Source organism: Hypanus sabinus, chromosome 21 (genome assembly GCF_030144855.1).
Source record: "Hypanus sabinus isolate sHypSab1 chromosome 21, sHypSab1.hap1, whole genome shotgun sequence".
NCBI classification, from domain to species: Eukaryota; Metazoa; Chordata; class Chondrichthyes; order Myliobatiformes; family Dasyatidae; genus Hypanus; species Hypanus sabinus.
This window is the reverse complement of record NC_082726.1, coordinates 9,642,790-9,667,894: the sequence shown is the minus strand read 5'-3', so window position 1 is coordinate 9,667,894 and position 25,105 is coordinate 9,642,790. Positions and strand designations below refer to the sequence as shown.

At 44.6% G+C, this 25,105-nt stretch overlaps 1 protein-coding gene across 1 annotated transcript in view; it reads left to right on the top strand.

Moving 5' to 3' along the window:
• The window catches only part of lactb (lactamase, beta), a 46,735-nt gene extending 25,429 nt beyond the window's left edge, over positions 1-21,306 (top strand). The window contains exons 3-6 of the mRNA XM_059945963.1: positions 1,101-1,291; positions 13,845-14,097; positions 14,821-14,986; positions 19,723-21,306. Coding sequence (XP_059801946.1) covers positions 1,101-1,291; positions 13,845-14,097; positions 14,821-14,986; positions 19,723-20,323 — 1,211 coding nt within the window. The 3' untranslated portion in view covers positions 20,324-21,306. The remainder of the gene's footprint in view (positions 1-1,100; positions 1,292-13,844; positions 14,098-14,820; positions 14,987-19,722) is intronic.
• Positions 21,307-25,105: the final 3,799 nt, after the last annotated feature.

Here is a 25,105-nt window from a genome sequence, read left to right as displayed (position 1 = left end):
GAGCTAATGTTGGGCCTCACTATAATATTGCAGGAGGCTACAAAAGGAAGGGTCAGAGTGGTAGTGAGGTGCCAATTAGAAACTCAGGGTCGCTCCTGCGCACCAAGCACAGGCACTCTCCAAAGCAGTCATCCGGTTCTCCAGTGTAGAGGAGGTCACATTTTGAGCATGGAATGCGGTACACCAGATTTGAAGAAGAGCAAATGAATTGCTGCTTCACCTGGAAAGACCAACTCTGGGTGGTTTTAAAGAGGTGAAAGGACAGGTGCAGATGTGAGAGTAGACCTCATCTAGAATCTCTTCCTCTTCAGAGATCAACCTGTTACACAGGCTGAGCAGCTGTCTGCTCAGTGGCTCCTTATTTCACTGTGTAAACCATACAATCCATGTTCCATCCATGGCAGTCCTCTCCTCTGCTGCTCAGTTGCTTTCTTTCCCAGTCCAGGTGTCCACTCTGATCTGAAATGACAACTTTTCCACATTATGTTGTATAACCTGCTAAGTTTTTTCCATCATCATCTATTTTTGTTAAAAAGAACTCTTGATATGCTTTGCAGCCGTGAAAATGTTTGGGGAATTGGAAGACAAATCAGGCATTGTAAAGTAATCTGCTTTTAAAGCTAAATATTTATGTGGCCAGTTCCTGTTAACCTTATGTTGCTTTCCAAATTTGCGTAATTTACATTTTGGCAATTTACTATTGCTAAATGTCAAGGGGAGGTGGTTAAGCTCATTCTTGCTGGAGGTGCTCTTTGTCTGCAGTTATGTATCAAGTACAGGTAGCCCCTGTGATACAGCTGTTCGGGTTTACCCTTACAGATTTCACAAATCACTTCCCAAAAATTTGAGACAGAAGAAAATTTACTCTCACAGCAACTGTGTGAAAATTAAGTAAATAAATCAACATGAATTTCAATTCTTCAACTTGCAATTCTTGAAGCATGCTTCATGTTATGGGAAATCACGATACAGTCCCCCCCCCCGCCGCCCCATAATTGGGATTGCCTGTATGTTGTCAGTTAAGCTTTGATGTTGCCAAAGTCTTTGATTCCCTGCATTTCTGAGCAAAGGTTTCACTTACCGTTCTGGCTTGCTTCAAGGACTGGGCTATGCAGATGTGGAAAACAGAGTGCCGTGTAAGCCAGATACGGTGATGCGAATTGCCAGCATCAGCAAACCCCTTACCATGACTGCCATCGCCAAGCTGTGGGAAAATGGAAAGCTGGATTTTGATGCTCCGGTGCAGAAGTATGTGCCAGAATTTCCAGAAAAGGAGTACGAAGGAGAGAAAGTAAGAATGATACTTGTTTGTTAATTCCACCTTACACTTTATTAGTTATCTCCTGCCTTCTGTTGCTAGCCATTCCACTTAAAGGTTTGACGTATTGTGTGATCCAAGATGCTCTCCTGCACACCACTGTTGTAATGTGTGGTTATGTGAGTTATTGTCACCTTCTTGTCAGCTTAAACCACTCTGGCCATTCTCCTGACTTCTCTCATTAACATTTTTGCCCACTGAACTGCTGTTCCCTGGGTGTTTTTCATTTATTGTACCATTCTGTGTAAATTCTAGAGACTGTGGAATTCCAAGCAGGTTAGCAGTTTCTGAAAAACTCAAACCTCCCCATCTGGCACCAATGATCATTCCACTGCCAAAGTCACTTAGATCACATTTCTTCCCCAAACCTGCTGATACCTAGATTGGTGGTGTTCAAGTCTGACAACCAAGGACAGTGTGGAAAGTCCAGATGGGACTCGGGGAAAGCCCTCTCACATGCCAAGTGGCAATTCTGTACCGAACTGGAATCACAGAAGGGTGCTGAACAGCTGTGGCAGAGCTCGAACACCATCACTTCCTACAAAAGTCAAACCAAGTGACATACGTGACAAGGTTTCACTCCCAGATAGGAGAGAACATCCCCCCACCCCCATTGTGGGGAGTGCTGAGCCCTGGGGTGGGCTGATTGGGAGTCTTGCCAACCTACTGGTGGACAATGGTACACCAGTAGACTGACAGGTCAGACAAGCTAGACTCCTGTGAAGTGAAAATGGGACACCACATTGTGTCTATACTTAGTGAGATAGGATTCCCCAAGAATAAGGGGAGCCAGAGGCATCTTTTCTAGCTGCTGGCAGCAGTACAGGACAATCTCACAGAAGGAGAAAGAGGTAGATAGCTGGAGACATTATATATTAGCATGGATGAGGAAAGCTGCCCAGTTAGTGCAGATCGGGTGAAAGAATTAGAGGACAGGAGTACAGAGGTGCCCTGTTGGCAGCAGTAGAGCTAAATGGAGACCTGACCTAGTTAAGGTCCGAATTGCGTGGAGACAACTTCGACATAAGGGCGGGGGTGGGGACATTTGATTAGATAGTGAGGAAGGGGAAGTGAGATTCTTGGCTTAGTGTTCCCTCTCTGTGAGCACCCCCACCCCCCACCCATGCAGCCAGACCAGTACAGGCTAGACTGGTGGCCCTGTGATCCCAGACCCGGCAAGAGAGCCACCAGCCCGTAGCCCCTCCAGCTTCCATGGAGCAGAGCAAAGAAAAGCAGCAAGCTGGGAGAGGAATAGTGTGAGGAAGAGGGACTGGAGGAGGATATGAGACGAACTCTGTCAGAGAGTTCCCTGCTAAGAAACTGACGGAACTGGGAGGCAGGTATGGGTAAAAGCCAGGGGAGCCTCTGCCCATGTGTTTGCTGAGGAGCTGGGGGGAGGGGAGTGGGTGGGGGGGTGCTGTAGTGAGTTTATCCAACAGGGAGATGGGTGTCCTGGGCAGGAGGTGGGGGGGTTGTCCCACTATGGGAGAGAATGACAGTGGCTTTTAAGGTCAGATATCCCTCACTCTTTGAGTGGGATTAGAAGCCCCAGAAAGAGTGGAGCCCTTTGCCAACCTCCCTGCATATTTGTTCCTCTTCTTTCCTCCACCTGACTTCTTAATACCTTCAGTGTACATGACTAGTGACCTGCCAGGACTTAGCCCAAATGGAATGAGATGCCAGAAGAAGCAGGTACTGTAGCATGATTTAATAAGCATTTGGATAGGTATGTGGACAGCATAGTGTGCATGGACTCATTGGGCTGAATGGCCTGCATCTGTGCTCTATTGCTTTATGACTGTAAACAGTACAGCGTGACCATTAGTGACTCTTTGATACTTTCATTAACTAATGCATCACCCTCTCAAACACAAGTCACTCACTCCAAGAAACACATTATTCCTTTAATCTGCAGTAATTATTTTGTAAGCTATAGAAACGTTGCATCTTTGGACTGTACTGCTGCCAAGAAACAAAAACTTTCACATCATATACTGTATGACAAAGACAATAAACCTGATTCTGATTTGAATCCTGGCACTAAACCAATCCACGCCCATCATCACTGGTGAAAGCTCCAGGCCATAACCACAATAAACAAATATTGCCTCCTCTCTATCATACATTAAATGTCATATCACATGGCATACTGAGGCAAGACAGTAGTGCATCATGGACTGGAAGCTGGATAAAACCCCCGGGGCCTGAACTGCTGGCCCCTCAGGCTCATGGAAGACCCGTGCATAAATTGAAGGTGCCCTAACAAACAAATTTAAAAACACCTTTATGCATGGGTAAGGTCCTGGAGGACTGGAGGATATCTAATGTTGTTCTGGTATTCAAGAAAGGTTCTAAGGAAAAAACAGGAAATTATCTGGTGTCAGATGTGTGTAAATTACTAGAAGGTATTCTAAGGGATAGAATATATAAACATTCGTATAGACAAGGCCTGATCAGGGATAGTCAACATGAATTTGTGCGTGCAATGTTATGTGTGACAAATCTGAAAGTTTTACGAGGAGGTTACCAAGAAGGTTCATGAAAGAAAGGTGATGGATATTGTTTACATGGACTTTACTATGACCTTTGACTAAGTCTCGCATGGGGGACTGGTCCAGAAGTTTAATTTGCTTGGCATTAAAGATTCAATACAGGTCGGCCTTCTATAATCCGGCACCATTGGGACCTGAGGATTGCCAATTAGTGAAAATGCCGAATTACAGAAGGATCACATTAAGAAATAGCTGACCACCTCATCATAGCTTTAAAATATCATGTAAATCAGTACGCTAGATAATAATGAAACAGAAAAATTAAATGAGTAGCAAGTGAAATCTTAATTAAGTAATATACTATACAGGCACAGATAGAATAAGTGTACAGGAATTAACTTATACAGAACAGTTGAGCACTACCGCTTCTAAAGTGAGACATTTAATATACCTTCAGGCAAAGTTACATGTCTGCAAGTGTGGGGTTGCCAGGACCATCAACATCTTCGTCTTGAAAAATGAGTGAAGCATCAGGAGGAACTGGTGCTGAAACTGGCACAACAGTTTCTTCAAAAACTGTTGATGTTGGTGGCAGCACATCTGGGTGAGCAGAAGCAGAAGTCGGAGAAAGAAGGTCTTCTATACGCCACGTTTCACACGACCGCCAGGCGGCCGAGGATTCGGCGCTGGGCTCTTCCCTCTTCACTCGCAGTTACTGAGGAAATCCTCGTTAGTTTCTTTTCCTCCGCTTAGTAATACGCTTAAATTCAGTGGGTTACCACATCTGATCTGAGGTCGTAGGCAGAAGGGAATGGAGCGCCGGCCGAGTGACACCGGAGGGCAGGCGGGCAAGAAGGCGGACATACCCAGTGTGCACCAGCTCCACCGCTGCTGGCAGGTGAGACAGGCGGGTGCCAGCCGGCCACGCTTGATGCAAATAAATGCAGGAAAACAAGCAGGAATCACCTGTCTGTGCTTATAAGAGCGTGCCAACACGTGTACAGATCTAGCACAACCAAAACAATGTGCAGCAGATTGGTATGGTGGCCTGGGAAATCTGAAATTACAGTTGCGCGGAAAATTTGGAATCGGTGCCAGATTATCGAAGGAACCAGATTACAGGTAGTCGGATTAGTGAAGGTCGACTGTACTGGCTCGGCAGGAGAAGCCAGAGAGTGGTAATAGATGGTTATCTCTCTGAGGTCTGTGACTAGCAGTACGCCAAAGGGATCGATGCTAAGTCCACTGTTGATTATCATCTATATCAATGCATGCCATTTCAATTTGCCTGTCACAGACATACAGACAGACATACTTTATTGATCCCAAGGAAAATCGGGTTTCATTACAGCTGCACCAAGAATAGTGAAGAAATATAGCAATATAAAACCATAAATAATTAAATAATAATAAGTTAATCATGCCAAGTAGAAAAAGTAAGTCCAGGACCAGCCTATTGGCACAGGGTGTCTGATACTCCGAGGGAGGAGTTGTAAAGTTTGATGGCCACAGGTAGGAATGACTTCCTATGATGCTCAGTGTTGCATCTCGGTGGAATGAGTCTCTGGCTGAATGTACTCCTGTGCCTAACCAGTATATTATGGAGTGGATGGGAGTCATTGTCCAAGATGGCATGCAACTTGGACAGCATCCTCTTTTCAGACACCACCGTCAGAGAGTCCAGTTCCACCCCCACAACATCACTGGCCTTACGAATCAGTCTGTTGATTCTGTTGGTGTCTGCTACCCTCAGTCTGCTGCCCCAGCACACAACAGCAAACATGTTAGCACTGGCCACCACAGACTCATAGAACATCCTCAGCATCATTTGGCAGATGTTAAAGATGTTAATTCGTCACCACAATGCATCTACAGTGGGTGCAATCTCACTGGTTCTCCATTGGGCACTGAACCACCTGAACAATAGCAATACCTATGTCAGGCTGCTGTTTATACATTACAGCTCAGCATTCAACACCGACATACTCTCCGTACTAATCACCCAACTCCAAAATCTGAGGGTCTGTACCTCCCTCTGCAACTAGATCCTTGACTGCCTCAACAGGAGATGACTGTCAGAATCAATCAGAAATAACATCTCCTTCCTAACAATCAACATGCAGACAATATTCAGGCATGGTCTGATAAGTTCCACATTTCATTCATGTCATAAAATTACCATTTACCATCTCAAACAGGGATGACTTGGACCATCTACTCGCCACACTCAATCGTGTTGCCATCATTGAGTCTTCCCCCAGTTCAACACCCTCAGGTCATCACTGATGGAAAAACTCACAGAGCAAGCAGAAGCTGCTGGGATCAATGCAACTCACCTCAGTTCCACCAACTACTGGTGTGTGATGGAAAACCCTCCACTTGCCAGAAACAGCGCTCCAGGACAAAGCAACTCACATCCTTCGCATGCCATTTACTTTTCTAAAATTCAGGTTCTCCGAAACCAGAGCAGAGTGGATGCATAAGTACCATCTACAAATTACCCACCCTACTCCACCTTCAAGTAGAGTATGGTAACACTAGCACCTGCATGCTCCATTCTAAGCCTTCATATGGACATAAAGGCACCATTACTCCTGGAAATCTTACTATAAACACCATAGTGACAGCACGCTCACAGAAGCAGTTCAAGACAGCAGCAAGGATAATTAGCTGTTGAATTGAAATCCCACAAGATGAAATTTAAAAATTCACAGATCAAATTTCTTTACGCTGTTTGTAGAATCAAACACCAATCATTTGGAAGGGAAAGTGTTGGTATTACCATATCCTTCTGTAAGTCAAAGGAGCTTTTAGACTAGCCTAGACAAATTACTGCTGCGTTGTTCAGTAGCGTACATGCAGATCTGCTAAACACCAGAGCTTTGAACTATTACTGTTAAAAGCACATGGTGAAATATGAGATCGTATGTCTAAGCAGGGAAAACACAGCCAATGTGGTTTGGATGTTGCAAATGACAATGCAAGTGTGAAGAAGGATGTCCTGTGAAGAGGAATACTGTAATTCTGTGATGTGGATTGGAAAATGGATTCTACAAGCAGTGTACAAGAAAATTGATGCCATGAGCCACTTCCACAGACAGTATTAAAGCCAGATTTCCAATGAAAGATCATCAATTTCTTTCTTTCTCCACAGATGCTATCTGACCTGCTGAGTCTTTCCAGCATTTTGTTTTTAACATGATGTACTAAAAGAGGTTAATTCTGTGCAATGATGTAACTGGTCATATGGCATAGAAACTGGAGCTACAAATCCCTGTTGATCATCAAATCCATAACACCCACTCCATTCCCTTTCTCCCAAATTCCCATCAACTCCGCCAGATTTTTCTCTTCATCCACACACATTTATAGTGGCCAATTAGCTTAGCATCTTGAACATCTTTGGAATATGGGAGAAAACCTGAGCACCAGGAGGAATACACTGTTGCATAATTCACTGGATTTGCCTCTAGCAGAAGGTATAAAAAGCAGAAATCAGTTGAGAAAATCATTGACTTATAATCAAATCATAAAGTATCAATAGTATTACTCCATAATAAAGTTCAAAGTAAATTTGTTATCAAAGTATATAAATGTCACCATATACTATCGAGATTATTTTTGTGGGTATTTATGGTAAATAAAATGAAAAACTACACAAAAAATGGACAAACAACCAATGTGCAAAATGCAACAAATTGTGCTAATACAAAAAAGAAAAAAACAAAATAAATAACTGATAAATATAGAGAACATGAGTTGTAAAATCCTTGAAGGTGAATCCAGAGGGTGTGGAATTAGTTCAGTGTTGGGGTGAGTGAAGTTATCCATGCTGGTTCAGGAGGCTGACGATTGAAAGGAAATACCTGTTCCTGAACCTGGTGGTGTGTGGCCAAGGCTCCTGTACCTCCTTCTTGATGGCAGCAGTGAGAATAGAGCTTGGCCTGGATGGTGGGGGTCCTTGGTGACGATGCTACTTTCCTGCAACACACTCTGTGTAGATGTGCTCATTGATCAGGAGGCCTTTCCCTGTGATTGACTGGGCTTGGAGGATTTTCCGTTCAAGGGTGATGTGTGAAATCAGGTTTGCTGGTTCATTTAACGAGGGTAGAAGACACTGACTAGTGGTAGGTAGGTTAACTATTTACAGGATAAGAGAGACATTAAACATTCAGTAAACCCTTCAAGTTACAGCCAGTTACAAATACTTACCTGGGTTGACACTCTGTAGCCCTCTCACTGGCCAGAGTCTCCATCACAAAGATCGTGCGTATCAGTTTCTGGGAATGCCTGACCCATACAGGGAAAAGGCTATCATCCAGAACCTTTCTGCCTCTGTGATACATCTCATAGTGTAAAGACCTTCATGGGCAGGGTGCCTGTCTGGACTATCGAAGTAGTGTATATACGGTACCATGTGCCCTGGATAGCAGCAACCATACCATCCTATGGGGAGCCATGGAGCTGCCTATCCAGTACATATCATTTAGCACCCAGGGAGTGCTCACCTTCACGGCATCATTTGAGGTCACCACAGTCATCCCAGCTACAGCTCTTGCTCACACTCGTTCTGCTCCACAGACTGGCTGGACTTGTGCTCATCATACTGCATACACCAACACTACTTCCCCTCCCTGATGGCAGAGGGTCACCACACTATGGGCAAGGGGTCGTTGGCAGGAACTTCATTGACGATGTAGGGAGAGCCATGGTCTGCTCATGGAGGCAGTTCACCCCGTTCGGGACCCTTCTCTGCCCAGTCTGCAATGTACAACTTCTAGTTCACAATGGAAGATCACTGGGCCTCAGAGAGGGGCAGCCTCACCCACTGTATTAAAGGGAAGTGCGATCACAACCCAGCTTACTCAGGGGATGGTCTGATGCTTCATGGCCAAGAGAACCCAGTAGCAGACCAACAGCTGCCTCTGGAGGGGGCTGTGGTGAACGTCATGCCCCTTCACCACCTGCCACAGCTCCACTCATCCACCCTGGGGGCAGCAGAAGCCTCCAGTTCCAACGCCACTCTGTCTAGGTTCCTAGGGGAGGACCTGCTCTACCGTCTGCTTGGCGGTTTCAAAGGCTGTCTGCTGCTCAGGATCCCATTGGAAGGTGGTCTTTTACTGTGAGACCCGTGCAGGGGCTCAGCGTCGTCATTGGATGGGGGATGTACTGACAGCAGTACCTCAGGAGCCCCGTAAAGCACGACCTTTCTTCTTTGTAGTTGGGGACTGCAGCACCCAAAATTCTGTGCTTTGCATGATCTGGTATCTCCCACTGCCCAGAATGCCATTGCACGACCAGGAATATGACATCCTGGCTGGAACCTTGTCGTTTTATCGGAGTTGATGGACCAACCCCCATTCCACAGAGGGGTGCTTTTTGATAATATGCACATTTTGATAATATGAGACAGGAGCTTGCAAAGGCTGTTTACAGGCAAGTGGGAGACTTTTAAAGGTAACATTGTGAGAGCTCAACCTCTGCGCATTCTTAATAGGGTGAAGGGGAGGCTGGTAGGAGTATAGAGCCCTGGATACTGACTCTGACTCTAAATCAAAGTCATTGCCAAATCAGGGTCATGAGCTGCAGGAATGAGATATCAATTAATTTAGGTCAAGCTAAGAAATAGTACAGGGCAGAAAATATTGGCTTGACTTATTCACAGATATTACATAGTGGTTATAATATTGGCAAGACATAAATCAGGATATTAAAGAAGCACGTAACAACTCTGCACAAAGATAAAGCAAGTCAAATTCGAGTTTATTCTCATACAGACTGGTGCAGGTGCAATAAAAATTAACTTGCAGCAGCATCACAGGAACATGGAATCCAATACACAACATTCACAAGAAAAACATAAGTTAGATTTTTTTTACAAGAATACAATTAGAACAAAAAAAGCAAGTCCATTCTGTTGCAGTGATCGAAGTGGCCATAGCATTGCTAAACTTTAGTGATTAGGGTTTTGATAATTGGTTCAAGAACAAATGATCACAATCAGCTTTATTAGCACAGTTTTAAATAACGTGAGATTTGTTATTTTACAGTAGCAGTACAGTGTAAAGACAAAATTATTGTAAATTAAAGTTTCAAAGGTTCATTTATAATCTAAGTTTCCAGAAAGCCATGAAACCAAGAAAGGCAGCTTGATTATCAACCCCAAATCCCACCTCCATAAAAAAAACAAAAACGGAACATTGACTTTCAAATTCCCCTCCCCCTACTCAAAAAAAGAAAGATCAGGCGAAAAACACAGAATACAAAAAAACCATTATGACTGAATAAAAGTCCACAGTCCAAGTCAATATCCAAATGCAGAAAACCTGGGTAACATTCTCCCTCTCCCTCACCAGTGATAAAAAAGCAGTCTCCCCTCTCCGTAGCAGAGTGATCTCACCAGTGATAAAAAGGCAGTCTCCCTCTCCGTATCAGACGATCTCACCAGTGATAAAAAGGCAGTCTCCCTCTCCGTATCAGACGATCTCACCGGTGATAAAAAGGCAGTCTTCCTCTCCGTATCAGACGATCTCACCAGTGATAAAAAGGCAGTCTCCCTCTCCGTATCAGACGATCTCACCAGTGATAAAAAGGCAGTCTCCCTCTCCGTATCAGACGATCTCACCAGTGATAAAAAGGCAATCTCCCTCTCCGTATCAGACGATCTCACCAGTGATAAGGCACTCTCCCTCTCCGTAGCAGAGTGATCTCACCAGTGATAAAAAGGCAGTCTCCCTCCGTATCAGACAATCTCACCAGTGATAAAAAGGCAGTCTCCCTCCGTATCAGACAATCTCACCAGTGATAAAAAGGCAGTCTCCCTCTCCGTATCAGACGATCTCACCAGTGATAAAAAGGCAGTCTCCCTCCGTATCAGACGATCTCACCAGTGATAAAAAGGCAGTCTCCCTCTCCGTATCAGACGATCTCACCAGTGATAAAAAGGCAGTCTCCCTCTCCGTATCAGACGATCTCACCAGTGATAAAAAGGCAGTCTCCCTCCGTATCAGACGATCTCACCAGTGATAAAAAGGCAGTCTCCCTCCGTATCAGACGATCTCACCAGTGATAAAAAGGCACTCTCCCTCTCCGTATCAGACGATCTCACCAGTGATAAAAAGGCAGTCTCCCTCTCCGTATCAGACGATCTCACCAGTGATAAAAAGGCAGTCTCCCTCTCCGTATCAGACGATCTCACCAGTGATAAGGCACTCTCCCTCTCCGTATCAGACGATCTCACCGGTGATAAAAAGGCAGTCTCCCTCTCCGTATCAGATGATCTCACCAGTGATAAAAAGGCAGTCTCCCTCTCCGTATCAGACGATCTCACCAGTGATAAAAAGGCAGTCTCCCTCTCCGTATCAGACGATCTCACCAGTGATAAGGCAGTCTCCCTCTCCGTATCAGACGATCTCACCAGTGATAAGGCACTCTCCCTCTCCGTATCAGACAATCTCACCAGTGATAAAAAGGCAGTCTCCCTCTCCGTATCAGACGATCTCACCAGTGATAAAAAGGCAGTCTCCCTCTCCGTATCAGACGATCTCACCAGTGATAAAAAGGCAGTCTCCCTCTCCGTATCAGACGATCTCACCAGTGATAAAAAGGCAGTCTCCCTCTCCGTATCAGACGATCTCACCAGTGATAAAAAGGCAGTCTCCCTCTCCGTATCAGACGATCTCACCAGTGATAAAAAGGCAGTCTCCCTCTCCGTAACAGATGATCTCACCAGTGATAAAATGACAGGTAGCCAATGTTTCAATCTTTAATCAGCAAAATGGAGTCGAACATCGGCTTGCAGCCTTCTTGCCACAAGGTTCCCACGCACTGCCTGTGCCTCCCGGAATCCCCTCAGAGACTGCAGTGTGCTGAAACATGCAAACTGCAAATCACAGTCTCCAACAGTTCCAGAATCACTTTCCAGAGGAAGGAAAAAACGTAAAAGACTTTAGGGAAGTGAAATAAATGATTTCATGATCTATCCAGGAGATGTCGACCGAAGGAATGTTGTACACAGGCACCATCTTGACCAGAATAAATCATGCAAAATAAAAGAATAATGAAGGAAGTAGCTGTAGTTCAAGGACGATCATCAAAGACCCCCATGATCTCTTCTCACTGCTGCCATTGGGAAGGAGGCCTTGGGCCCCACACCATCAGGTCAGGAACAGTTATGTTACCCTTCAGTCATCAGGCCCCTGAGCCAAGGTGGTTAAACCTCACTCACCTCAACACAACCTCAATGCACTTTCAAGCACCCTATAGCTGATATTCCCAGCATTATTTATTTATTTTTGTATTTACAGTTTGTCTTCTTTGACACATTGGTTGTTTCACAGTCTTTGTAGTTTTTCATTAATTGCATTGTGCTTTTGCCATGAATGCCTGCAAGACATTGAGTCTCAGGGTGGTATATGGTAACAATAATGTCTGTGTACTTTATCAGGCAAGCATTTGGAAGTGTAAATTGGGAGCAGATGTTCTCAGGGAAATTCACAGTAATGTCAGGAGCAGAGAGAGAAACTACAGCCAGGGATGGCAGTGCAGCAAAGATCGGCAGCTCTGTGCTTGAGGATATGTGAGGCAATCAAAGTAGGAGTGGCCAAGTACCCACACAGTGACAAATGGAATTTGAACCTGTTCTGCTGAGTAGACGTGAGGCTTGGCCGTGGCTGCTGAGCTCAGCACCTTCCTGGGAGGAGGTGAACAGGAGAACACTTTAGGGAATCAAGACAAGATCAGTGTAGTGAAACAGAAAGAGAGGGAATGGGAATACAGATTTCACAAAAGTGGTTTGGGTAATGCAGAATAGCAAATTAACAGAGAATATACCTTCTGTAACTTAAAAAGGTTAGGTGCATGTCTGTTTTGTACAGAAAATTAAATTTGCCTCAGTGTCATTTGACCAGGATTCCTGGATGGCTCATTGTTAATGTCCCCTGCTGGGCATAGTAGTCAGTGCTGCTGCTTCTCAATTCCAGCACTCGAGGTTAGCCCCACTTCTGGTGTGCTTTGCATGGAGTTTGCATGTTCTCCCTCTTGGTTCCTCTCCAAGAGTTCTGCTTTCTTCTTGGATCTCAAAGACAAGTAATTGGCTACGGTAAACTGCCTCCAGTGTGGCCAGATGCAGCTGAATCTGGGGAGTTACTAGGAGTGTAAGGAGAATAAAGTGTAGGATTAGTGTAAGTGGGTGTCTGATGGTAGGAGTAAACAGTGGGCAGCAGGATCTGTTTCTGAATCACACGATTCTGAGACACAGACACTCTTCTTCAACATCTTGAAATCTTCTGTGTACACGTGGCAGAGCAGGCAAGCTCTAGCTTTAATATCACATCCAAGAGTTGTTATTCAATAGTGCAGTAGTCAGATTTCAAGTTAAAGAGTAGGTAAACATAATGGATTGATTCAACTGATATTGGGACCTATTGAGCTATATAGCTAAAACTACTAATTTGCAAGTAGCTTAACATGGGAGTGGTTGTCGTCTAGTGCAGAGGAGTCAATTGGATCAGGTCTTGCAAATGTAATTCCATTTATAATTCACAGATATTTTTCACAATTTTATACTTAAATAACAAATCTGACAACAAATCAAAATTAGAATTGACTGCTTTTAAGACTGCAGTTTGATGTGCTGAGAAGCCAAGCTGAAGATGAGGCTCTATCACTACTGGAGTCACAGAGTGAGAGAATAACATAAAATAAAACGGGCTTTTCAGCCCAGTTTGTCCATGCTGGCCATGGTGTCCCATTTACCTCCATATCCCCGTAACCAGTCCTATCCACTTTCTTATCTAAATGTCTTTTGACGGTTGTTATTGGACCTGCAACAACCACTTTCTCTGGCAGCTTGTTCCATGTAAAAAGTGATGATATTAAAGATACACCATATTGACTTTACATAAGCAAGTTATAATGATACAAATATGTATCAGCTAGATGTGGATTCAAATAGTTTGACCATTTTTATGTATTATAAATGATTTAAAATATTTTACAACCTATTAAAAGCACCATTAAATCTCTTTCAATAGGTAACGATAACTATAAGGTTGTTGGTGTCCCACCTGAGTGGCATACGGCACTATGAGAAAGATGTTAAGAAAGTACGGGAACAAAAGAAAAAAGACAAGAAGGGACAGAAGCTTGTTAAAGACACTGCAGAGCCAAAAACCTGCCGGAACAAGAAGGAGTTTGAATATGAAGAATACTACATCAAAGAAAAATTTGAGAATATTTCAAAATCACTGAAGCTCTTTGAGAATGACCCCTTGGTTTTCAAACCTGGTAAAAAAAAATGCTAATTATGGATCAGAATTCTAGGTTTCAGTTCAAAATGTGTTAACAGTAATAGATTCAATTACACAGCACCAAAATAGACCCTTCAGCCCAACTCATCCATGCTAACAAATTGCCTACCTAAGCTCATCCTGTATTCCCCTAAACTTCTCCTATTCCTGTGCCTGTTTAAATGTCTTTATAAACATTGTAATTGTACTCATCTATGCCACTTCCTCTGGCAGCTCATTCCTTATACTTACCATCCTCTGCATGGAAAAACATACTCCTTATTACCTCTCATCTTAAACCCATGTACTCTACCGTTATGCTCCCCTACCCTAGGAAAAAGTCTGTAACCATCTACCTTATGTGTGTCCCTCATGATTTCATATACCTCTGGAGTCACCTTTCAGCCTCTTACATTCCAAGGAAAAATGCTGCAGCTATTGTCTTGACATAGCCAAAGCCCTCGAGTTACAGTAAGATCCTTGTGAATCTTTTCCGTAATCTACATTGACATCATCCTTAGTTTGTGGATTGCAAAACGTATTCAGGGCATCAGAACTGCTCTAGAAGGGAAACAGACCCCTCCCTGCCATCCCATAATCACCTGAAAAGAGGTTGAGATTATGAATGTTAGTTTCAGCAAATTTGAATTTCTGCACAAATCTTCGTGGACAATCATTCTGCTACAAAGTTAATGATGTTTTTCTCCTCTGCGTCTCACAGGGGATCAGTTCTTGTATTCAACTCATGCCTGGACCCTTCTTGGTGCTATAGCGGAGAGGGCTTCTCAGCAAAACTTCTTGCAGTTGATGGTTAAACTGTTCCGGGATCTTAATATGCTCAGGACTGTGCCAGATGAAAATGAGCCAATCATATACAACCGAGCCAGGTAAAGTCTGCTGATGAGCTCCACTGTGTTTTTGTTAACACACTTCACTTTCAAATGGATTGTGTCCTCCTTTATTTCAGTTTCTCTTAGTAGCTCCTTGTAAACAGCACTGGGAGGAGAAAAAGCCTAGAGCTCCCTCAACAATTGGGCAGAAACAAGAGAAGATGAAGATCTGAAAGGTTACTAGCACCTTGGCTGTAACACTTGAAAGAAGGGAAGTCAAAACAAAATTATTACAGATAGTATGGTAGCAATAGAAGTTAGAAGTTTAAATAGTCAAGCACTGGGGTGCACTGGAGCTGAGATTAGCAAGTTTCTGAGAGAGGGAGGTAGGCAGTTTTACAAGTGATAATATTTTGTCACTTGGGAATTTTGACAGTGATGCTTCTTAAAACCTTCTCAAACACCCTAGTGTTTGGTTGTCTAAACACTTCCTTGACAATTCATGTATGTCAGGCTTATTCCAGGTGACACCATCACATACAGGCACCCCCCAATCTCCACCCAGCTATTAGGATTCACCTGTCGCTCATTCCAGACTTATTACCTGCAGCCTATTTAACCCTAGTTCTCATCCACACACTGTTCACTCATTGAACTAACCGGCCTCAACCAGTTACTTGTAGCTTTCACTCTCCCTGTCTAAAGGTTGCCTTGTTGCTAGTTGTGTTTAGGGAGACAGAGGAAACTCTCGACCTCACCAAGCTCTCTTAGGAATATTATGACTGAGCCATCAGTAAAAGGAAAGTCAGCACCTCATTTCAGCTCAGGGTATAAGAGTTCTGAGTGCAATTCTGGTGTAGTCTGTAAGAAGTTTGTACGTTCTCCCCATGACCACTCGGTTTTCCACCGGCTGCTCCACTTCCTCCTACAGTCCAAAGATAGATAGTGGGTTAATTGGTCATTGTAACTTGTCTTGGGTTTAGTCTGGGGTTAAGTAGGTGGGTTGTTGGGCTGTAAGGGCCTGTTCTGCACTGTATCTCTGATTAAATAAATAAAGGTTGCCAGAACCCTGCCACCTCACAGGCTACACAGCAATCAACCTTCTCTTGGGCACCACCTCTCCCCAAGGCTGACGGTTCTCTCTCTCTCCTCCTGAGACCCAAGCCATGAATGATTACTTTGCTAAAGCGCTAAAATATGGCTTCATTCACCCATCCAGGCACCCAGCCAATACGGGATTCTTCTTTGTCAGAAAGAAAGATGAGGGTCTTAGTCCCTGCATTGACTACTGCGGAGATTACAAAATCACCATTAAGAACTGCAACCCTCTGTCCTTGAGGGAGAGCAAATTCAAAACGCTCTACAGGGTCAAGATCTTCACCAAAGTGGATCTAAGGAGCAGGTACAACCTGATCCATATTCACCATCGGAAGATGGTGTTTATAACGCCCACTGGCCACTATGAATACTTGGTGACTCCTTCTGAATTTTCCAAGTCCATTTTCCATTAATGAGACCCTCCGAGACATGTTACACAGGTATGTGTTTGTCTACCTTGATGACATCCTCACCTTCTCCAAGAACCAGCAAGACCACATCTATCTCATTGTTCAGATCTTCAGTGTCTCCTCAAAAACCAACTGTACTGCAAGTTAGAAAAATTCCAGTTCTGCACTTCGGTCATTACCTTCCTGGTGTATGCCCTTTCAACCCAAGTCATAACGGTGGACTCGGAGAAAGTGCGTGCTGTCATTGAATTGCCCCGACCACGCTCTCTCAAACAGCTACACTGCTTCTTGGGCTTCTCCATCTTCTACAGTCATTTCATCAGAAGTTACAGTCAGATCGCAGCTCCTCTTGCCTCCCTCACCAAGTTGCCTACTTTATGGATAGCCAGGCCTGCTGCTACAGACCAAGTGTTCGAGGAGCACAAGAGCCATTTCACCACCATTTCCATTCTCCACCATCTAAATCCCTCCGCATCTTTTCTGGTAGAAGCAATGTGGGTATCTGATGTGACGTCTGATGTGGGCACCAGGGGCATCCTCTTCCAGAGACTACTGGAATGGAAGACACATCTTTGTCCCTTCTTCTCACGCAAGTTCAGCCATGCACCACCATTATGGAGCTACTCGCTATTAAATGAGCTTTGGAGGAATGGAGATCCTGGCTGATGGGAAACACTGAGACCTTCCTGATATGGACTGACCACCAAAATCTAATATTCATACATTGACCCACTAATTCAACCTACACAGGCTCACTGGGCTCTCATCTTTGAACAATTCAACTTCACCATCTCCTACTAAACCGGTTCCTAGAACACAAAGGCAGATACCCTTTCAAGACAGTTCTACCCAGCTGAAGTGGAGACCAACCCTCATCATTCCAACCTCTCAGATCTCTCACCCCAATCGCTTGGAGCTTTGAGAACTCTGAAACTCTAGATTTTCTGAGATGCTGGTTCTGGTGGATCAACTGTACGTTAGTTTATCGCTGTCTGCCCTCAGTGTCCACGGTCCAATTCCTCCAACCTGTGGCTCTCTGGGCTCCTGTAGCTCCCTACTGGACCCTTGACACTTATGGTCGCCGTGGATTTCATCAGGGGTTTGTGTACCTCCCATTGGGGCCATGGTGATCATGACAGTGGTGGTCAGGTTCTCCAAGGCAGTCCACTTCATTGCCTTCCCCAAGCTTCCTTCAACCACTGAGACAGCAGACCTGGTTCTCAGGACAATGTGCCCACAATTTTTCTCCCTCTTCTGGCAAGCCTTCTGCCCCCTTTGTGAGTTTGTCCTCTGGCTATCATCTTCAGACTGATGATCATTCAGAAAGAGCCAGTCAACAAGTGGAGACGTTTCTGTGGTGTTTCGCAACTTCTAACCTTTCCACATGGAAGAAGTATCAGATCTGGACTAAGCTGTCCTACACTCCTCCTCTGCCACAGGTATGTCATCCTTTGAAGTGCTTCACCCCCACCCCCTTGTCCCTACAGAGGAGCCCACAGTGGTGGTCCTATCTGCCAGGGCCTTAGTACATCACGGTCGGAATGGCCAACTGCACCTTCTACCACCAGGTCATCTGCTGCCTGTGCCAAACCAGACTATTTTGGCCTGGCAGTACTGCTCAGGTAGGCAACATCCATCATCAAAGATCCCCCCTATCCATGTCCATGCCTTCTTCTCACTGCTACCATTGAGCAGGAGGTACAAACACTTGTAGTTCTACACCACCAATTTCAAGAACAGTTACTTTCCTTCAACCATCAATGAATAGCACCCAGTGGCACTGACTTCAACAGCCATAAAGTGCTTTGAGGAGCTGGTAATGGATCATTAAAAAAATGCTACCTTCCAACCTCATTAGACCCTTTCCAGTTCACCTACTGCTCAAACCGGTGCACTGATGGTGTCACAGCCTCAGCCCTCCACTCTGTCCTGTCCCACCTAGAAAGCAATACCTCGTATGCCAGGATGCTGTCCATCGGCATCTAACATGATCACCCCTTAGAGGCTGATGGGTAAGCTGTCCTCGTTAGGACTCAACATCTCTCTTAGTTACGGAATCTTGGACTTCTTAACCAAATGATCCCAGTCCGTCCGAGTTGGCAGCCAAATCTCACGTGCCAGTGAGAGTGTCCTGTCAGGCTGCACAATTACGCAGTGTGGAGGCTGGAAGGCATTGGACCACAAGACCCCACCGAGGATAGTAAAAACCGCCGAGAGGATCACCGGGGTCGCCCTACTCCCTATTTACCAGGAGTGTGGCAGATGAAGAGCCCAAAGCATTATTGAGGATCCCCACCATCCATTCCACAATCTCTTTGACCCACTACCATCAGGAAGGAGGTACAGGAGCATCAGGACCCGGACTGCCAGACTGTGCAACAGCTTCTTCCTCAGGACTAATGAATACCCTACCACCACCAAAGTCTTGACACTAGGTCAGTGTGCTGCTTACTGTTTGCCTGGTCTGTGTACATTTTGAATTATATTTTATTAATTTCTTATGGTAATATTTTGGGTTATGTACTGTGTGTATTATATGTTTTGGGGGTGCACCATGGTCCAGAAGAAATACTCTCTTGTTTGGCTGTATCTACAGTCAGATGACAATAAACCTAATCTCTACAGTTCAGCAACACTATGACCACTTGAATATTTTGCACTAAAATGGGCTGTTTTCTGTTCTTTCTTTCTTACAAAAACTATGCATAATTTGTTTTTCTTGTGAATGTTGCCTACATAATGCTATATGTCTGTGATGCTGCCTGCATTACATTTATGCATACACGTACCTTTGCAACTTTGAATGTGACATTAGTGAGATATTGTAAAAAGATTTTGTTTGCGTCCCATCCAGACATACTCATTCCGTACATGAGTACATCGAGCGAGTAAAAAGGAAAGCAGAATGATGGCATACTATCCGATCAATACTATCCGGTATTGAGAGAATCCTGCACAACCTCAGTTGCTACAGCCTGAGCTTTGGGATCCACCATCTGCTGTAACAGTCAGATTTCATTGGTATCACAGCACTACCTGAGGAAGCAAGGAATTATTGCAGAATTATCCCTGAGTTTTTCTGGCTAATACTTACCTTACAATGAATGTCAGTAAAAAACTGATTATGTTGTTGATTTGAAACTTCAGTATGAAACTGAAATCTTTCTCTGTACTGCAGACAGAAGGTGAAAACTGTGATAACGAAAGGGTTTTTCTGGGATGTACGATCATTGCCGCTGTGTCGTCGTAAATGATTAAATCTTTTCCGTTTTCATTCTGCACCAGGTACTACACTTACAATGAGAAGGGGCGACTGGTTAACTCTCCATATGTGGATTGCTCATACAAATGGGCTGGAGGTGGTTTCGTCTCCACTGTGCAAGACCTGCTGAAGTTTGGTAACGTGATGCTCTACAGCTACCAGGCTGGGCAGCTGCAGGATGGGCACCAGGCATTGCTCCCAGGCTACCTTGGGCCGGCCACCATGAGGATGATCTGGAGACCAGTAGGGAAAACCGAACTGAACTGGGACAGAGATGGTAGCTACGCCATGGGCTGGGGCGTTGTGGAGCAAGGGCAAGAGTGGGGGCAGTGCCGGAAACGAAGGCACTACCTCACACACACTGGTGGGTCTGTGGGTGCCAGCAGTGTCCTGCTGATCCTCCCCAAGGTATCTGGCCAATCAGAGACAGAAACTCTCCCACAAGGGGTAGTGGTTGCCATCCTCTGCAACTTGCAGTCTGTTAACCTTAACACCACCGCTCTGAAAATTGCATTAGAATTTGACAAGGTCAGGAATGCTGAACCCTCCATTCCAACCCCTGCCGGTGGTGGCCCAATACTAGCAGATGACGTAAATGCTGAAAGAGCCAGTTTTCAAGAATGAGCAGCATTTGGGGCTGGAGGACAGGGTATTCCTGTGCTGAGGACCCTCATTGACTAGTAAGCTTGCCACTCTGATTGGGGATATGTCTCTTCTCCCTCCACTGCATCATAAATGATACTATAACTCAAGCTAAGGAGTTGAAATTGGATTTATTTTTTTAAAAATAGGTTTCGTTTTTAGTCGTGACTAGGGGGTCATCTTGGAATCTATCAGTAATGATGAGCTGGCACCCGTGCAATTCCATCGTTCTTGAGTGCAGATCTTGCACGATCGGCATTTCAACATTTTGTTCAATCATTTCCAGTTGAATGATTTTACAAAACAATGTTTTATAAACTTTACTGAAAGAAATCTAAAAAAGTAGTTCATTATTTCTTTGTAACAGTATTGGAAAATGTTAATGAACTGTGTTTTAAGGTATTAAGCAAGAAGCTCTGTGACTGAGAAATGGTGATTGAAAGCTGGAAATGCTGATTATTCACGGATAGATTCTGCTTGTAGTCCAGACATTCAGTGTTGGGCAATCCCACAGTGAGATTTTGTTTGTTTTTCTATGAAAACCACAAAAGTTTTCTTCAAAATCATTAAAGCCTTTAATAGATTGACATCATCTTTAGGAATGTATATAGTGTACACAAGGACAGGAGAATTGGAAGAAGCAAGTTGTTTGACTCTGGCACCGCTCCATCATTTAATCTGGTGACTGCAAATTTCACTTCTAGTATCTTGCACCAATACCATTTCCTTTGATCTTGTTGATGTCAAAATATCTTTTGATCTGTCTCGAACAAATTTAGTGATTGAGCCCACACGACTCCCATGTGACAACAATTCCCGAGATTCACCGTGTAAAAATTTCTTCTCATTTCTGCCCCGAATCTTCATCGCCTTGTATTTGTTTTGAGCTTCAGGAAAACAAAATGAAAATTAATGATAAAATACAACACAGCATTAAAATCAAATAAAATTTGTTTGAAATATTATATCACATGTTGCAGGATCCCTGGTTGCAAACACGCAGCAGAGGAAACATTAATTCTGCATCTCCTGTTGGTCCCCTTATAGACTTTGCAAACTATTATGTTCTGATGGATGCCCATGCTGCAGGCTCGGTCTGTTTAAATTCAGGTTCAGATTTATTTATCAGATATAATTGAAACACACACTCTAGGCGTACAACATTCCCTCAGACTTACAGGCCCACCATACCTCCAATTAGTACATGTCATATAATGTACGTCTTTTCCCAGAATAATTATATGATTTTCACAAATCACAAGGTTATCAATGGATCGTTGGGTCTCAACAGAAATCCGACATCCAAAAAAAAAGACAAGCATTAAAACGGAACAAAGCAACATTCGGACAGGAACCTTTAACAACAAAAGGGGAGAGATAGAAATGATTTCATTCTCTTTTAGTCAGTTTACCCTTACCCACAAACACAGGATGTCCTTGTGCCATCACCCAGTTTGTATTTCCTTGTCTGTCAGCAATAATCTCACCCTCCACTGGTGGGAGAGACGGCTACGTCGCCCACACCTTACGCCCTTGCAGAACTGAATTGGTTCTTTATCTGCACGTTCAGTTGTGCTGTCAGGAACAAAAGTGTTCTGTCATTAACAGAAACGGGAATATGTGCTTTCAAGGGGCAGTTGTTCAAATTATACAAACCACAGGGAAAGACAGGTAAGGTTTGGGCAGAAATAAATAAAATAGGCCATTTATTTGTTCAATCAGATCACTGGCCCAGGGTTAATAGGGAACGTAGAAAACCCACTATACACCATTAGAGACAGTCCTGGAACCTGAACAGTGCAAATCATTATTGGATTGAATTTCAAGGGGATTGCCATATGCAGAAACAAGATGTTCTATATCTTGCTTTTACAGGCGGGATTGCCACTGAAAGGCCATAGTGAAGGAGGTGCTGGAATTGCTTCTGTAAAGGAAGGGGAACAATATGATCCATTTGTCAAATCTGAGCTGGAGCACACCCACGGCAAATGGCAGCCGAGGGTTGCTTTGGAAGTTGTAGGTTCTTAATTTCTAAACATAGCCCATAATTCCCTACCACTGTATGAGCTATGGCAGTGGGAAGGGCTAATCCCTGCTGCCTAGACCACTCCACAGTACCTGTAGCCCCAAGTGACTAGAAGACTCAAAGGCCCACCAAGCAAGTGGCAATAATGGTATTCGAGGCTGAGAGCTAGATGTCACCTTTCAGTTAGCAACAATGGTATAAATATGGGCTTCTTCAGTTTCGTGCATAACGACAGTATGCACTGCTACAAGCTCTGTATATTGACTCAACCCATCAGTGCCCTCCTTCTTCAAAACCTGGGTGGTTAAAGGCAACAACTTTCCAACGATGATGACCATTCTTCCATTTTGCAGAACCATCGGTAAACCAGACTGAGCAGGACTCAGACAATCAAAAGGAACTCCCCACACAATGGGCCGGAGTGGCTGCAGCAGACGCAGCAACCAGTTCATAAATCCGTCCAGTCGGTTTGATACTCGTTCAGAAATACACCAATTCCACTCTCCAATTGAACTCTGTTGTGCATGCCCTAACTTACAGGAGAGTGTATCAGAGAGCACCCATCCCATAATGTGAAGATCAGGGCAGAGAGATAAAAGGGAATTCCCCCATCTGTGTTTCAGTCTCTGCTAAAGCCTTGTGGCAGGCAAATAGCTGTTTCTCAAAAGCAGTGCATCTGGTGGCAGCATCAGGAAGCTTTTAGGACAAGAAACCCAGAGGCATATTCATTCTTCCATACTTCTCCACAGGTTCCAGACAGCCACATCATCTCTCACAGAAACTTGCAGCTCAAAGGGGAGGCTTTCTGAATGAGGAGAGGGGTAAGATCATGGCGATGGCCTCCTTTGCAGACTCAAGAAGATGATTGTTGCTCGGGGCCCCATACAAAAATAAACCTCTTTCTGGTCATAGTGTAGAAAGGTCAGAGGAGCCCAGGGAAGTGTAGGGCTTCCAGCTGCACCACCACCCGATGTGGTGGTCAGACCCAGCCCTCGGGAGAGGGTCCCGCGTAACGTGAGCCATCTCGTAGGAATGCCCATGCTCTGAAGCATTTCTTGTACGAGCTGCTCCTTCACATCTTTCACTTCCTTGCCTTCGTCTGTTGACCGGACACACCTTGGTGGTCCGTGTTACCAGGGGAGGTCCTCAATGGAAGTCTCTTTTTGCAGGGGACATTGGGGACCTGGGGTGGAAGGTGTTGAATCGGGCAGTACCATACAACAGATTTTTGAGCAGGTTCACTGATACCCTGTCCACCTGTCCATTCTGTGGGCGGGAGGGGTCAGTGTACCACACTCATATGGAGTGTGAGACATTGTAGCCGCTCTTTCAGTTTCTCATGGAGCTGCTGCTGAGGTTCTGGCTGCCCTTCAACCCCGTGCTCCTCATCTACAGGCACCCAGTGCGGAAGGGGGCGGGGTGAGAGGAGGATATCATGGTGGGCTTGGCCCTGGGCCTGGCCCAGATGGCCATTCACTGGTCTCGGTGGCTGAAAGTGGAGGGTGCTGCCCGGGCTGAATGCCCACCTCTTTTCCAAAGATACGTTCATGCCCAGCTGCCCTTGGAGAGGGGGCACGTGGTCGCAATGGGTGCAGCGGGGGATTTCTGGGAGCAGTGCCCCCCCAGTCTATTGACTGTTTTATAGACGGTAGTAACCATATTTTAATCTGACTATACTTACTGTCTTGTAAATATTGAATGTCTATACCTTGTGTATATGTGTTGTAAATAAACTTTTATAGTTTTGTAAAAAGATGTCAGAGGAGCAGTCAAATGGGGTGTGTGGTGCTGCCAGTATCCAGAAGGCCAACAAAGCGTTGGGTTTCTTGCTTTGTCGCAGGTGCTGCTATTTCTAGATTCTTATTTCTGACTTTACCCAGAATTATCCTATGCCATTCATCTACTGTATTCCCAGAAAATGTACAGTAGTAGCTGTGTCCTGCTCGATTTTGGGGTTGACTTCCCATTTCCTGGATCGTATGTGATCAATAAAAGTATGAAAAACATTGGAAAGTCCTGCAACCCCTTCATCTGCATGTGGGGTAATTTAATGCTCAGGGATAGGACACACACGCAAATCCTGTGCCACGACAGTGGCAAATAGTAGGACAATGGTCATCTCCATGTGGAAGTCATGTAAAAGAGTACTGAAAGCTGTTCCGTGTGAAAGCAAACCGATCTTGTGACTGCTCAGCATTAGGGATGGAGAAAAAATAACAAGCATAATAATTGTCAATCTCACTAGAAGGGTTCTCACTGAGGGTCACAAAAGATGTGACCAACAGAGGGGCAAACCGATTTAGCTAATGATAATCAGTAGTCATGCACCATGAACCATCAGGTTTCTGAACTGACCAAACAGGACTACCATTAGGTGATGAGGCAGGACAAAGTACCCCCAGGTTTAGGAGGGACTTGACTGTCCCATTGATGTCCTTATGCCCTCCTGATACAATATTGCTTGATAACTACTACTTGTAATGGCAAGGATATAAAGACAGGTTCCCATTTTGCCAGTTACCACCAGGATGGACACCTTCCTAGTATCAAAAGCAAATTGGCCAAAGGTTTGTCCTGAGATTCACATTAACAAATCAATTTCCAAAATATATTCAGGTACCTGGGGGATGAACACATGGACAGACCTAGGAGGCTCCTCGCCAATAGCGAGGCGGTCCTTCCTTCATACAGCATTCTTAACCAATCCCCCATATCCCTGAATACTCCCTTGCTGCCCT